Source organism: Centropristis striata, chromosome 16 (assembly GCF_030273125.1).
Source record: "Centropristis striata isolate RG_2023a ecotype Rhode Island chromosome 16, C.striata_1.0, whole genome shotgun sequence".
NCBI lineage: Eukaryota > Metazoa > Chordata > Actinopteri > Perciformes > Serranidae > Centropristis > Centropristis striata.
Genome location: NC_081532.1, coordinates 33,898,278 through 33,913,861, shown reverse-complemented (window position 1 = coordinate 33,913,861; position 15,584 = coordinate 33,898,278). Strand labels below are relative to the sequence as shown.

The window sequence follows — 15,584 nt, the reverse complement described above, 5'->3', positions numbered from 1 at the left end:
TGGATACAAACAGAGTTTTAGTGTAAATGAGTTTAATGGTGGTTGTGTGATTTCTGTGCAGAAGGAATCAAACTGTTAATGTGTCTGTGCTCAGCAGGAGTCATCATCACCAAAATATAATAGCTGCTGTTTTTTTTTTCCCGGTCAACTCTTCCAATTTTCTGCTTCTCATTTCTGTCCTCTTCTGTCTCTGCCTCATTTCAGGCCACATTTATTCATTATGCAGTTTGTCACAGGGAGCTTTACGGAGCAACAAAAGAGATGAATACAGATGAAAACTGGAGGAAAAACATCACACACTTTATTATGTTTTTCTTACACACACACACACACACACACACCGTGCAGCAGCAGTAGGTAATTATTGTTAGACCAAGAACAGTGGTATTGTTACAGTTTTTTTGGCGTATTTTTTCCTTCTTAATTGCTTTCATCTGTTTCATCTGATTTAATTTCATCTCTCCCTCCTTCACTTTTTCTTTCCCGTCTGTGCTCGCTTACATTTTCAAACAGTTAGAGTGCATTTAGAGAAGGATATAGCTAACTATTAGAGATGAAATTAACACAATAACACAAACTTTTTCCAGTAAACAGGAAAGTACACATTGAAACTGATGAATGAAATCAGATCAAAGAGATAAAGTTTTAATTTGTTGAGTTTTGATGTCTGAACTCGTTAGAGACAAACTGATTTTGATTCTGACTTTTTTTTAAATACATTTTTTGAATGTGTGAAGTTTACTTCCTGTTTGTTTTGAATAAATATTATTAATATTGCTGAAAATTACTTTTTTTTTGGTCTATGATGAGACAAGATCTGTGGGATGTTTTTTTTTTATTTTGTGTTTTCTCCATATTTTAACTTGATTATCGTTCCCAAGATGCTCAGCATACATACATTATTTTAATACAGTAAATGCATACATACTTTCAATGCATAACTCTAAAATTAAATGTACATAAGGAGGAAAATAAATAGAAAGATTTGAATGTAAAAGTAGAATAAAACTAAATAAGTAGTGTCTGAAATGTGCAGGTTAGTGGTTTTAGTGTTACAAATAACTGATAATATACTCAGTAAACTGAACATTAAGATGTATCTGTGTTACAAATGTTATTACATATACATGTAGAAGTTAAAAAATGACATGCATAGAAAGTATTAATAGGAAAATGATACAAACTCAGTTGTTATCTTGTTAAAGTTTCATATAAAAATTCAAGAATTTGTCTTGCATTTATTTCAAAAAGGAAGTTTGCAAAGTCTTCAACAGAAAGTAATTTAATTTAAAAAAACCTAAATAAAATGCATATATAACTTGAATGAGTGCAAGCAATGGATGACACAATAAAAGAAGATTAAATGCATAAAATAAAGCAAACGCTGACAGAATCAAACACAGTTGCAGTTTTTATAATGTTTTCTTGTCCTTTATTGAAGGTATTTTGGGTTTCTACACAGGAATGGGATGGGACAGGAGTGAAAAGTGAGACAGGTCGGACTAATTAAAGGGTCTTTTTTTGTTGTAAATTTTATTTATGCAAAGTTTTGGCACATATATATATATACAGACACATACAGTACAAGAAACATAGAAAAAACCCAACAGAGAAAAAAATAAAAAAATAAATAAAAAATAAAAATAAAAATAAAAATAAAAATAAAAATAAAAATAAAAATAAATAAATAAATAAATAAATAAATAAATAAAAAAAATAAAAGTAAACAAACAGATAAAACAAAACAGAAGCAACAGACAGCCAGCCAGCCACCACTTAATCATTAATGTAAAAAGAAAATGTGCACAAAAACATGTCGGTCCAACAAAATGCCCCCAATTGTCCGCTCATATTTAAAGGCTCTTTTTAATGAACTCGTATAGAAGAAGTGTACTTGGTCATGCTGAGTCAGTGTTTCTTGCTCTGTCTGCAGGTTTTGCAGCTAAACTCCGACATCCTCCCTCAGTACAAGCAGGAGGCGCCCAAGACGCCGCCCCACATCATCCTCCACTACTGCACCTTCAAGACCACGTGGGACTGGGTCATCCTCATCCTCACCTTCTACACGGCCATCATGGTGCCCTACAACGTCTCCTTCAAGACCAAGCAGAACAACATCGTGTGGCTGGTGCTGGACAGCGTGGTGGACGTCATCTTCCTGGTGGACATCGTCCTCAACTTCCACACCACCTTCGTGGGTCCCGGCGGCGAGGTCATCTCCGACCCCAAGCTCATCCGCATGAACTACCTGAAGACCTGGTTCGTCATCGACCTGCTGTCCTGCCTGCCCTATGACATCATCAACGCCTTCGAGAATGTGGACGAGGTAGGGTTGCTGTAAACTTCTCAGCAAGGTTATAATAGTTTGGGATTTTTCATTTAGAGTGAGTTTGCTAGTTTTGATTAGTTTTATTTTTTGGAAAATGTTTAGTTTTAGTTTAGTTTTAGTTAGTTTTAGTTTTTTGTAATGGGGTATTTTTTGGGTGCCAGATTCAATAAGGTCACAATAAATGTTTCCTTTATTTCCTTTGTCTGATCCATCTCAGCCCCAATAAATTTACTAAGTCATAAAACCAGATAGATGAAATAGATTTCATATCAACCAAAAAGGTTTATGTATGAAAAAAGTTGTCAAAGACGAAAACTAAGGACATTTTCACTATAATTTTAGTTAGTTTTAGTTAGTTTTGTAACCACACAATACAGTTTCAGTTAGTTATTGTTTTTTAAAAAACTCTAGTTTTTATTTTTATTTCAGTTAACGAAAATGTTTTTTCCATTCTAGTTTTCGTTATTTCGTTAGTTTTCGTTAACTATAATAACCTTGCTTCTCAGTAGTTTGTGTGTCAAAATACAAAATTGAAAACTAATGCAAGAAGGAAAAGGTCATGACTTTGCAGAACTAAGCTTGTAATATCTCGAGTGCCTGCTGAAAAATCATGATGTCACTGGGTCAACACTCCTGCCGTCTGCTGATTGGTCGGGCCTGGCAGCCGCTGAGTCTCAGTGCATGTCTGTGACCCCAGTTACGCCTGTTATTAACATGGGATTTGTATCAGGAAAAACTCATTTACTGCAGGTGTAAACTCATGCAGAATGTGATCAGATTGGCCGGACCTCATCTGCAGGTGGTCTGGCTCCTGTTTGTTATCAGATCTCACACAGAGGATAACAGAATAACATCTCTGGAGGAAGTTCACCTAAACAGGTCGCCAAAATTGAGAAAACAAGATTGCTTATGAATACAGATGCTATTATCCAGATAAAACATCCAGGTAACTGATGATCTGGTTTCTGTAATGTCCATGAAAATGAGGTGAAAATATTTCCCTCCAAGCTGCCTCACTACTGTAAAAGCAGTAAAATGATGTGAGTCAGCTGCAGGTTATGGTTACTTATTGTTATTAAAGACAAAAAGTGAGGTCAGGGTGGCTCCAGCTGTGAGCTTTACAGAAGGGCTGGGAAATATGGAGGAAAAATCAAATATCACAATATTTTCGACAAAATGCCTCAATAATGATATTGCGATAATATTGTAGGGTGGTGCTTTAACAAAACATTCACACAATGAGATTTAGGTACACTGTAAAAAAAAATCTGTTTAATTTACGGTAAAATACCGGCAGCTTTGGTTGCCAGAACTTCACTGTAAAAAATACAGTGAGCGTATGTAAATGTAAATATCAGCAAAAACTGTAATTTATACTGAATAATCCCATTACTTTTAGGATAATTGTGTCATCATGGTATTTCTCCATTAATTTTACATCAAAATTTTATATTTTTACACTAAAACTGTGTGTTTTCTGCAGTTTATGGCAGTTGAATTTAAAGTTTTATGACATTCTTTGATTTACAGTAATTAAAAGTATTCACTACGGTGATGTACAATGTTTAATTTGACAACCTATTTCTGATGCAATTTGACAGTGTTTTACTGTAATTTCTACAAAGGTTTTTTACAGTGTACATATACGAAAATGACATCACTTCCCTGTAATGAAGCCTTTAAAAACAGGGAAAGAAAATGCTTAAGCCTTGTTACAATATCCAAAATCCCTCGTCCGGACCTCCCTGCTTCCTCGGCCCGTGGATTAAGTGCTCGTTGCATCCTGTCCCTGCAGAACGGGAGCGGGACGCCTCCTCCCACTGCGACTGTCAGCCCGAGCAGCCTGTCCTCAGTGTGTTGGTGCAGTGTGTCAGCAGAGTGTGACTTATTTTTTGTGTGAATGGTACTTTTAATTGGAACAGGCTATAGCCTCAGCTCTCAGCTATTTTTTCCATGTATTAATATTGACGTTTGACTGGCTAATTCTCATGTAGATTCTTTGTAAATATTAGTTTGCTTAAACTCAAGTAACTTGGCAATAGAGGTTGAGAAAAAATATATATGTTGCGCTAACTTGATAAAATAAGTTCAACCAACATCTTTTTTTAAGTTATCTTAAGTAATGTTTTCAAGTCCACATAACTTGATAAAGAAAGTAGAGTCACCAAACTGCTTGTTGTATCAATTATGTATTTCATGTTGAGCCAACTTGATTCACATTTGTAGGAACTTGATAAAATACATTCAACCAACATCTCTACAGTTAGCTCAAATACTATTTTGTAGTCCAACTAACTTGATAAAGGAAGTTCAGTCAACAGACTACATGTTGCATCAACTTATATTTTGTAGTGTAATAAACTTGACACTATAAATTGACTCAAATGAACTCAGTCAAAGCAACAAGATGACTTGACTTAGTTAAGTTGAGTCAACTAATCTTTTTTTACAGTGTATACTACAAGCAAAAGTAGCAACTTTCAATATAAAATATTCTAAATGTTCCGTGCGATGTTGTTCTTTATACACTGCAAAAAAGCCAACGTGTATTTTTTGGCCTAAAACAGTGATTTAAGTTGGTAAAACTTGGAAATATAAATTATTGACATTTAGGGCAATAATGTAAGTTAGCACAACAAGTTGGTGTTAGTTGTTGTTGTTACTTATATCTTTAAGTTGGGGTTCACAACAAGGGACAATAGTTCTGATAACTCTTATTTCTTTGTTGTGAAATTCGGTCATTAGCGAAAGCTAGCGGCTAACTGATGCTAGCGGCTAACTGATGCTAGCGGCTAACTGTTGCTAGCGGCGCTGCTTGTTACAGCTACAAGAGTAGCCATTAGCGTATCAATGCTAACTCAAAATTGTGGTCGCAACATTAGCTGACATTTCATAGCAGCGTTACAATCGTGCCAGAGAAATTCAGAGTTGAGCAAACTCAAAAACAAAACTTAAAATATTTTGTTTAATTGTCCAACTTAAAATTTTATCGAAGTTTGTTGCCTTGAAATTTTGGGTTCACCCAACTTTTCTTTTTTTGCCGTGTACAGCCTGCCTATCAAAATTTTGGTGCAAACATTCATTGTTGTCAGATGATGCATCCTAATAACTTTTAGATCGTCAGACATTTCAACATGTCCCCACAATTTTGCACAGACATTCCCTCCATCTTCAGCTGAACCGTGTCTTTGGTGCAGACCGGCAAACATGAGCATGCAAACACAACTTGAGTGTTAAAGCTCAGTTATTGTGACCGTCGCTGTGAGCATATGTCTCCATGCAGCTCAAAGCGCCACAGTGTCCAATTACAGCCTCACAAAGCTGATTGTCTTGTATGAGACGCAACAGCAGGTGCCGTTTTTTACTTAATAAGCTCATTAGGTTTACTGATTAATAATTGATAGTGTGCTGTTTTTATTCTGGCTGAGATAATGGATGGCAGTTTGCCTGTGAAAGTGGAAAATAATTGGAAGTTCTAACTTCTCAGTAGTCTTTCAGTGTCAGAGCTGCAAATCCATTATTGAAATACTTAAACAGTCAATACTTTCATTCTCTAGTTACATGGATGTATCTGAATCTGTTAGCATGCAGAATTACATTTCTGTGCTCCTTGGATCCTCCCATTTTCCAAGTTCGGGAGTCGTTCTTCTGACTTTCGTGAGCTGTGAGTCATAATGTGGAATAATGTGTGTTTTATTTCATTGCTCAGAGCGTTTAACCCTCTGAACCCCACCTTTGAAAAGTATGTTTTCTTCACTTGTATAAATTATTAATTATCCTTGGAATTTGAGCATTCGGACAGTCCTTGAATGTATCCGTGATAAAAAGTGACCAAAACGAAGCATAAAATATCGATATTTGTGTCAGAATCTCTTTTTTTCTACATGTGCCATTTAAAATAAAGCATTTGCACTAACCAGATCCTGTTAAAAACATGTCATATGTGACAAATATTCACTGAAAATCTGTTTACACAGAGCAGAGAGGAGAGGACAGGAGAGGCTGTTTACACAGAGCTGAGAGGAGAGGACAGGAGAGGCTGGAAACATAACAATAATTCAATATGTACAATATGTTGAGAAAACTGTTTTTACAACATTCATGACACTCGTGGCACTTGGAAAAATCTTTATATATAAATTCCATTTTATACAATTAAAAAAAAATTATCAGAGAAATTAAACTTTCATCTTTTTCTTTTTTTCTGATTTCTGTCATTCTAACTGTGTTATTCTGCACAAAGACTTCTTTTAGTTGTTCCCACTTCTGTCCTGATTCCACAGCTGCAGCACTTACACATTTTATATATATTTTATATATTGCAAGAAAACACTCTGAAACAGCTTGTTGGGGTTCAAGGGGTTAAACAACCCATTTATTCTCTGAAATCACTAAAATATTGCTTTACCTGACTTGTTTTCAGGTTAATAAATAACTTTTCTAACTAAACTTAGCCACTCTTACTGGACAGCAACTAACACTTTCAACCTAATATTACAAATTACAAATAATTTTTTTTATTACGATTAACCCAACATAAACTATCCTCGACTCTACAGGCTCTGTGCAAAAACTGGTAACACTTTACAATAACCAACTAAGTAATGTTTATAGATGGTTTATAAACCAATTATTAACCATTAACCACCAAGTGCTATACAAATTTAATCTTTAAATGTTTTCAACCAATTTCTTAAAGGTATATGAATAATTTCAAAATCATTAACATACTTAATATGGTGTTTGAAATGTTAAAATGAGTGCAACTAAAGCTATTAATGAACTATTAATTATAATTAAATTGTTTTTTAATGGTAAAGTAACTATAAACTTACATTAATAAACCATCTATTTGTCATTTATAAATTATGTAGTTAGTTAAACATTAATAAATGACATATTTACCATTCTAAATGGCCTATATACGGTTTATAAACGGTGATTAAACATTAATAAACTATCTGTTTACCATTTATAAATGATGGTTATCCAAAAACTTTGGTTGACTTTCTTTTGGTTGAGTTATTTCGACCTGAGAAGGGTCGATCATGCAAATTTTTCCAGTCTAGAAGTCAGTTTTCGGATTATTCAGACAGCACGTGAATGCAGCGTGACTGTTTGGCTTCACCTCAACTCACTTCACTTCCTCTCACAGAGCTCACTGATCTGCAGCATGTTTGGTGTCTTATTAGTTTGAATATCTGCTCCTCTGGGAGTTTCAGACCCTGAACCTGTTGTTTGATTCCTGGGCGATGCTCTCTGAGGGATCAGACCTGCTCCCAGTATTTTTCATGCCCATTAACGCCCATCAGATATCCAGGAGTTATATCAATATGGCCTGAAGTCCATTAGAGGTGATTTTCCACTTGATTTCCTCAAGAATTAATTAGACTGCAGCCAGAGCGTCTAATGAAAGCAAAAAAAGAACAAACGTGTTCTCATGCATTTTTCAGTTTGTTTCATGGAGGAACATTTAATCTTTTTTATGAGGGGGTGTGTTTTTGTTTATAAAAACACACTTTGTGAACACATGCTGTGGGTGTGTGTTTGTGCACAGAAATCTATTATTGTGTTGGTGCGTGTGTGTGTGTGTGTCTGCCAAGTGGAGGCTTAATCACATGAGTTTTTTGAACGCCAGTAATAATGATAATAATACCAGTATTTAAGCTGCACAAGCTGAATTTTCAACATGTAATGATTTTTCTATGCCAAGAAAAATGACTCTACACCTCCTTCAGGATTTTATTTTCGTCTTAAGAAACAAAACACTCAAATTTTGATAGTTCAGCAGGTCTTAAAGTAAAGAGAAGATAGTTAGTGCTGCACTAGATCAAGAAAAGTAGTGGTGGTGATGATGATGAAGTAAAAAACAAGGTACTTTTCAAGGACAAGGCAAGAAGTAGAGGAAGAATTAAAATAATACTGACTGTCTACTTTTAATGGAAGTCAACAGTATGGATAAGCAGTCTAAATAGCTGCTTTTTAGTTAAAATCCTTTCATAAAAAATGGATGACCAACACTTTTGACTTAAAGAGTCTTCATCAGGGTCAAAACAAAATAATCCCTGGGCATCTTCTTGCAACAACTTTCATCGATAATTTAGTTGTTTAACAAGAAAAATGTTGCTGCTTCCGCCCATCTTTCATTAGCATATATTTGGGTTTTAGACTCGTGGTTGGACATTTGTACTAAATTTAAAGACTTCGGGTTCTGGGGTCTTTTGATAGTCATTTATCACTCTAATTTATCACTATTATGTAGCGTTATTATGTTGCATTTATAGACTAAACGGTAACACTTTACAATAAACATCATTTATAAATGGTAAACAGATAGTTTATTAATGTTTATTCATCATTTATAAACCGTATATAGGCCAATTAGAATGGTAAATACATAATTTTATTAATGTTTAACTAACTAAATGATTTGTAAATGGCAAAAAGATGGTATATCAATGTAAGTTTATAGTTACTTTACCATTAACAAACCAATATATTATAATTAATAGTTAATTAATAGTTTTAGTTGCACTCATTATAACATTTTTAACACCATATTAAGTATGCTATGTGGTTTTGAAATGTTTCATATACCTTTAAGAAATCGGTTTAAAACATTTAAAGATTAAATATGTATAGCACTTTGTAAATGGTTAATAATTGGTTTATAAACCATCTAGAAACATCATTTAGTTGGTTATTGTAAAGTGTTACCGACTAAACAAATCAATTGTAAAATAAGCCTATAGCTATGTAAGCATGCTCACAAAAACAGTGCTAACATTCTGGTTGTTCAGCAGTTATTATTCATTGTGTTGGCATGCTAACACTTGCTAATAGCACCAAACACAGAGTACAATGTGGAGGAAATGTTATTAGTTCTGCAAGGGCAGTCCGTGGCCGAGAGGTTAAGATAGAATCAGGCTTGTAACCGGAGGGTCGCCTTGGGCTGAAGTGGAAACTAACCCTCACTGCTCCAAGCATGGTGTGTTCACTGGCGTGTAAAGGATGGGTTAAATGCAGAGGTTGAATTTCCCCATTGTGGGACAAATAAGGGAAATCTTAATCTTAATCTGTTGTGATTACTACAGTATACACACATCTCTCTCTCTCTGGTGAAGAGGAATGTGGGAGTTTCATTATCTATGTTTATCGCTCTCTTCGTAATGTTTCGATCACCAGTAAAACTTTCATTATTTTTTGTTTATACGTATAAAAATATGCATAAGTATTAATCATCACAAGTATACAAATTACATAATTATAAAAGGGTTAGTGGGCCTTGACAAACTGCTAACTCAGCACAGGGAGGGGTTGAGGAAACCATCTAAACCAGGGGTGTCAAACTCAAATACACAATGGGCAAAAAATGTTAAACTTGGACAAAGTCACAGGCCAACATTGATATTTATTGAAAAAATTGGCCTAAACAAGTTCAAACGAAACGGAACAAGCAAAGCTTGATATAACTTAATATTGCAAATATTCAAAATCGAATATCAAATAAAACAAACAAACACGTCAATGGCATTCATTTTTTAAATAAAATTTAAATAAAAATCGTATGTCCCTTTATTTTATATGCGGCCTTCTTTAAATTTAAATTTAACAGTAATGTTTTTTCCACAGGCTAAAAATAAATGTAAGAATAAAATAACAATAATAAACCAAATGACTAATAATAATATCCTTCAATGAATGTGCAACCATTCAAGCCTTGGACTAGCAAGAAAAAGTGCATAAAGACAACTTTAATTGTTGCTCAGTTTGCTGCACACTGATCTACTGTGTTCAAGCCAAAACAAGAGCAGAGCATTCTGGGATTTGTAGTATTATATTTTGGTATTTCCTCGCGGGCCAAATATAATAATACTGTGGGCCAAATATGGCCCACGGGCCAGAGTTTGACACCCCTGATCTAGAACATTGGAAAACCAGTTCTTGCTGGATTTTTATGGAAAAAAACGTGGGTTTCAGGAAGCCCCGCCCATAATGCCTTATATGTTATATGTGCTACATTAAGATGACATTACACTGAGGATGAAAGATCTCATTTTAAAAATCAGGGGACAGTTTTTACCTGGTTGTGTTCTGTAAATTCTCTGTTGCCTTCCTCTTTGACAGGCTTCAGGGAATTTTCTGGACTTTGTTGTTTTCTTCTAGAAATTAGCTTAACTTTATTCTAACAGTTTCATGTGACAGGTGCTCACAGGGGAGTTTGGAGTTAATGTATCTTGTATCTTCATGTATCTTCACAGAGGCCCAGTTGGTAGTTAAACCTGATCCTGTAAATGTAAACACTTTGATCAGTCTCCACTGCTTCATGGTTTCTTTACACCTCGTCCACTCACTGAAGAGAAAAAGTACTCAAGTTCTCAAAATTTTCACCCAAAGTCTGTCAGCTTAACCTTTTCCTTAAATTAGACTCCAGTGGGAGTTAACTGGTGGGTTCGTGTAAAATGCACGAGTGTTGTTGCCATGGAAACCTGTAGTCTAATATACATTGAGCAAGGGTGTTAAAAAAATAAAGTAGTTAAAGTCCTGCCAAGATTTCTGTTTACGTGTCCTCAAGTGGCTTTTTAACAATTTCCAGAAAGCAGTTTCTTCTCGCGGCCCCGTTCTACCTGGAACATTATTTAACTGGACAACTTTAACACATAATATCACATTACTTGTTTTTTTTTTCTACATTTAGTGCAAAAAAAAAAGTTAATTATTACAAATATTAACCATAAAATTAAGGTTGAGATCTGTTAATTAATATAATGTACATTATAGTTGTTGTTTTTTTTACAGTATAAACAAATTTCTCAATGGTTTTGAATGTTAAATTACAGTGAATTCTATTTTTTATTAAAAATATAGATCGTGCTGAATGTAAATTTAAGGCAACTTTATAATGTAAAAAAAAGATCAAAAATCTAGCAACAAAAATTGCCAAACACTTGCCATCAAATGAAGAGAAATTTAGTTAATCTACAAATACTATATACTGTATAAAATACATTTTAATTCAGATATTTACTGTATATTATCTTTTAAAAAAAAGAAAAAATCTATAAAATACCTTGTTTACTGTTGATGTGCTGGAAACTTTTGCTGCCAGACTTTCTACAGTTTGTTTTTTTTCAATATTTTTTTAATAATTTATAATTTAATAATAAGTATAATAATTATAATTATAATTAATTGTCAATAATAATTATAATTAATTATAATTTAATAATATTATAATAATTTAATAATTTTTAATATTTTTTAATTTCATCTCTAATAGTTAGCTATATCCTTCTCTAAATGCACTGAAAATGTAAAGTGAAGGAGGGAGAGATGAAATTAAATCAGTTGAAACATATGAAAGCAATTAAGAAGGAAAAAATAAGCCAAAAAAACTGTAATAATACCACTGTTCTTGGTCTAATAATAATTACCCTTGTAGCTGTAACAAGCAACGCTGCTAGCATCAGTTAGCCGCTAGCATCAATTAGCCGCTAGCTTTCGCTAATGACAGAATTTCACTGCTTTCCTGCATTTCACAACAAAGAAATAAGAGTTATCAGAACTCTTGTCCCTTGTTGTGAACCCCAACTTAAAGATATAAGTAACAACAACTCACCAACTTGTTTTTGAGCAGACAACTGGCTTCCTTTGTTGTGCTAACTTACATTATTGCCCTAAATATCAATAATTTATATTTCCAAGTTAAACCAACTTAAATCACTGTTTTAGGCCAAAAAATACAAGTTGGCTTTTTTGCAGTGAACTTGATACAGCATTTCACCATCAAGGAGCGTCTGTATTCTGAACGTTATTGAAAATTACAACGTCCAGATTTCTTTTTAATGTATCTTTATTGTGTTAATAAAAAAGAAATGTACATTTAAAAGTACATGACACATATTTTTTTTAATGCTTAAAACAATATAAAACACAACAAAATCTATTTTTAAAAAGCTGTTTTGAAGGCAAGTTTGTCCCAGAGTGTGTGATGTTTTAATAAAACTACAGTTTCAGTCATTCTGAGCTCTATTCAAGTGCGTTGCCCTTTAAAAAACTGCGCTGTCGTCCTGTTTTTTTAAATTTATCACAAGGTTGAGCCGTGGCTGTCAGTGTTAAACCAACTTAAATCACTGTTTTAGGTAAAAAACTACAAGTTGGCTTTTTTGCAGTGTACTGCTGCTGCACGGATTGTGTGTGTGTGTGTGTGTGTGTGTCTCTCCTCCTCCTGGACTCTCTGAGATCCTGCTGACTGAAGTTTTCTGCTGCTGTCCTTTAGACGGGCTGAGAGGAAATCAATGGCACGTAAATTCCCCCTTAAGAGGACCAGTCAGAGTTTCTGTTGGCTAAACTGCCGTGTTTGTTGTATTAGCAGGTGGGGAGAGTAGCTGCTGCTGACGGAGGGCAGCGTGTGGGCGTCTGGAGGTGCAGCACAGATTATTATAGACTCATTGAATCCCCCTTGTTGCCGTCTCTGATGGCTGGAGCAGGCGGGCGGGGAGTATTTTTAGTTTTGTTTTAATGCAGGTCTGGGGACCCTGCCAAGCCGTGCTGGGCTGGTGACATGCAGGTGCTGCCAGCTCACGTAGCAACACATAAACATGTTCACATTCAGGACTTGTGAGGACCTCAGGAGTCCTGATATAACCCGGTCTCCACTGGAGAACTTTCCTCATCTGTCTCACTGTGTGAAGACACTATGAGTAGGGTGAAAACTTCTGAATAGTTATTTACAACCTGAGTTGAATGTAAACAAACACTTTCACAATCTACATCTTATTTTAGTTGTTTTTGGTTACAGTTACGCCCCATTAATTTAATTTTTATTCATCACCATTATTATTATTTTATAGTTCATATTCTTACACTGCAGTACATTCAGTTAAAGATCCTTTTTTCGTTATTATTATTATTATTATTGTTATTGTTAAGGTATGTTGTATTATAATGCACATCTTTTTATGTATGTATTTTATTTCTCTTAAACAAATTATAACAAAATATTATTTTATAGTTCATATTCTTACACTGCAGTACATTCAGTTAAAGATCCTTTTTTCATTATTATTATTATTATTATTATTATTATCATTATTATTGTTAAGGTATGTTGTATTATAATGCACATCTTTTTATGTATGTATTTTATTTCTCTTAAACAAAAAAAATAAAATAAAAAATAAAGTCACAGCTAGGACTGCAAGAGTTATTTTTTATTTATAAATGTATTAATTAACCAGCTTATTTTTTCTCATGTAAACTGATTAGTCTATGAAGTTTCATAAGTCTTAATTCTTAGATTTTTTGTTTTTGTCAAACAGCCCAAAACTCCCAAAGATATTGACTCTTTGTTTTTTAGATTTTTTAATAATAAAATCCTCAAATGAAAAAGTTTGGAAAAGCACATGATTTATTTATTTATTAAAATTGTAATTATAGTAATTGATCAAATTAATTAAAATAGCTTTCTTTTATTAGTTTACATTTTTGGAGATTATTTTATTTTATTCATTTTACTTTAATGCAGTTTGATAAAGACTGGATAATAAACAATAATATACACACACATATATATATATATATATATATATATATATATATATATATATATATATTGTTTATTATCCAGTCTTTATATATATATATTATATATATATATATATATATGTTTATTTATTTATTTATTTATTTATTTTATTCAGTTGGTTGATCCAAAACTCTCAAGATAAAAACACAGATTGCAGCTTTTTAGAACCAGGAATGCACCGATCCAACTTTTTTTGGTCATGAGTACCAACCCAGTAGCAGAGTTTAATTAATAATCTGTACAGCTCACTGTGTTGAAGAGACTGGGCTCATTTTCTTTCATTCTTGAGCTGAATTAAATTTTTCTGTGATGTCAGTGGAAGAAGTTGTTGGAAGAGCAAGCATGGAATATCTTTAAACAGCTGACATGTTTGTTGGGGAGTTATGGGGCTGGATGTTAGTTGTTGTGCACCAATTTATGCATTAATTACATTATTTTTGTAAAGGAAAACACAATTCAAGCACCAGGTGACAATTCAAAGTATGAAAATATACTGGACTATGATGCAGTAAGGCTCTCTGGCATTATATATGACTTTGTATTGCTTTTAAATACATTTTCCCCTGTATTAACATGGTCAGAGGTGGGTAGTAACGCGCTACATTTACTCCGTTACAAATACTTGAGTAACTTTTTGGATAAATTGTAATTTTAGGAGTAGTTTTTTTGGACCATACTTTTACTTTTACTTGAGTATATATTTGAAGAAGGAACGGTACTTTTACGCCGTTCTAGTTACTTTTTTTTTTTTTTTTAAATCTTTTTTTTAATTACATGCGAGATCTATTTCTACGTCTTCAGCTTTCAACCAATAAAAAAACATTAGAAAATGATCTTGCCAATCAAATGCAGCTACTTGGGTCAGATGACAAGTGTTGTCATGTTGGTCGTAGCCATAGCAACAGTGAACGCGCACTTTTTAACGGCCCGTCACCTGCCTTGACTCACATATGAACTAAAGTGACATCCCATTCTTAATCCATAGGGTTTAATATGATGTCGGTCCACCCTTTGCAACTTATGGCAATATATTGTATCTTTAGTTTGAAGATTGCTGTTTTATATGTTGTTTGCTACTATTTTATACCGTTTGTGTTGCTTTTAAAAATAAATCCGGAGAAAACGCAGTACTTGTACTGTTGAGTACTTGAGTAGTCTTTTCACTGCATACTTTTTTACTCTTACTTGAGTAATTATTTTTATGAGTACTTTTACTTTTAATAGAGTTTTTTAATAGAATAGAGAAATAGTACATTTTTTGGCTACTCTGCCCACCTCTGAACATGGTGCACCTGAATGCTGCACAATGTCCCAGTACCTCCATTAGACAGTGACTGCAGTTGTAAAGCACGAGACAGAAATACACTCAGACTTTCATAAACAAGGAGCTGCAGAACATGTTGTTCTGGTGCTGTTGTTTGTTTGTTTTAATGACTTTGAGAATGATTGAGGTGCTGTCGTTGTTCCAGCTGTTCAGAGTGAAGAGAGAGCAGACGAGCATTGGTTGGCGTTCAGCGGAGCAGACAGCTCTGCCAAGTCATGCAACTATGATGTCATGACATTTCATAAAATTATGGAGCGGCAGTGGCAACAATATAAAGGTGAAACACTGCCGTTTATTTTGGGCCGTTATAAATCGCTCAGAGAGCTTAAACAGAGCGGGCAGAG

General features: G+C 33.9%; 1 protein-coding gene across 4 annotated transcripts in view; it reads left to right on the top strand.

The window, feature by feature from the left end:
- The window catches only part of kcnh5b (potassium voltage-gated channel, subfamily H (eag-related), member 5b), a 207,322-nt gene that overhangs the window by 37,530 nt on the left and 154,208 nt on the right, over window positions 1-15,584 (top strand). For all 4 annotated transcript variants that reach the window (XM_059352752.1, XM_059352749.1, XM_059352751.1 and 1 more), the window contains exon 6: window positions 1,934-2,326. In XM_059352752.1, the coding sequence (XP_059208735.1) occupies window positions 1,934-2,326 (393 nt within the window). The remainder of the gene's footprint in view (window positions 1-1,933; window positions 2,327-15,584) is intronic.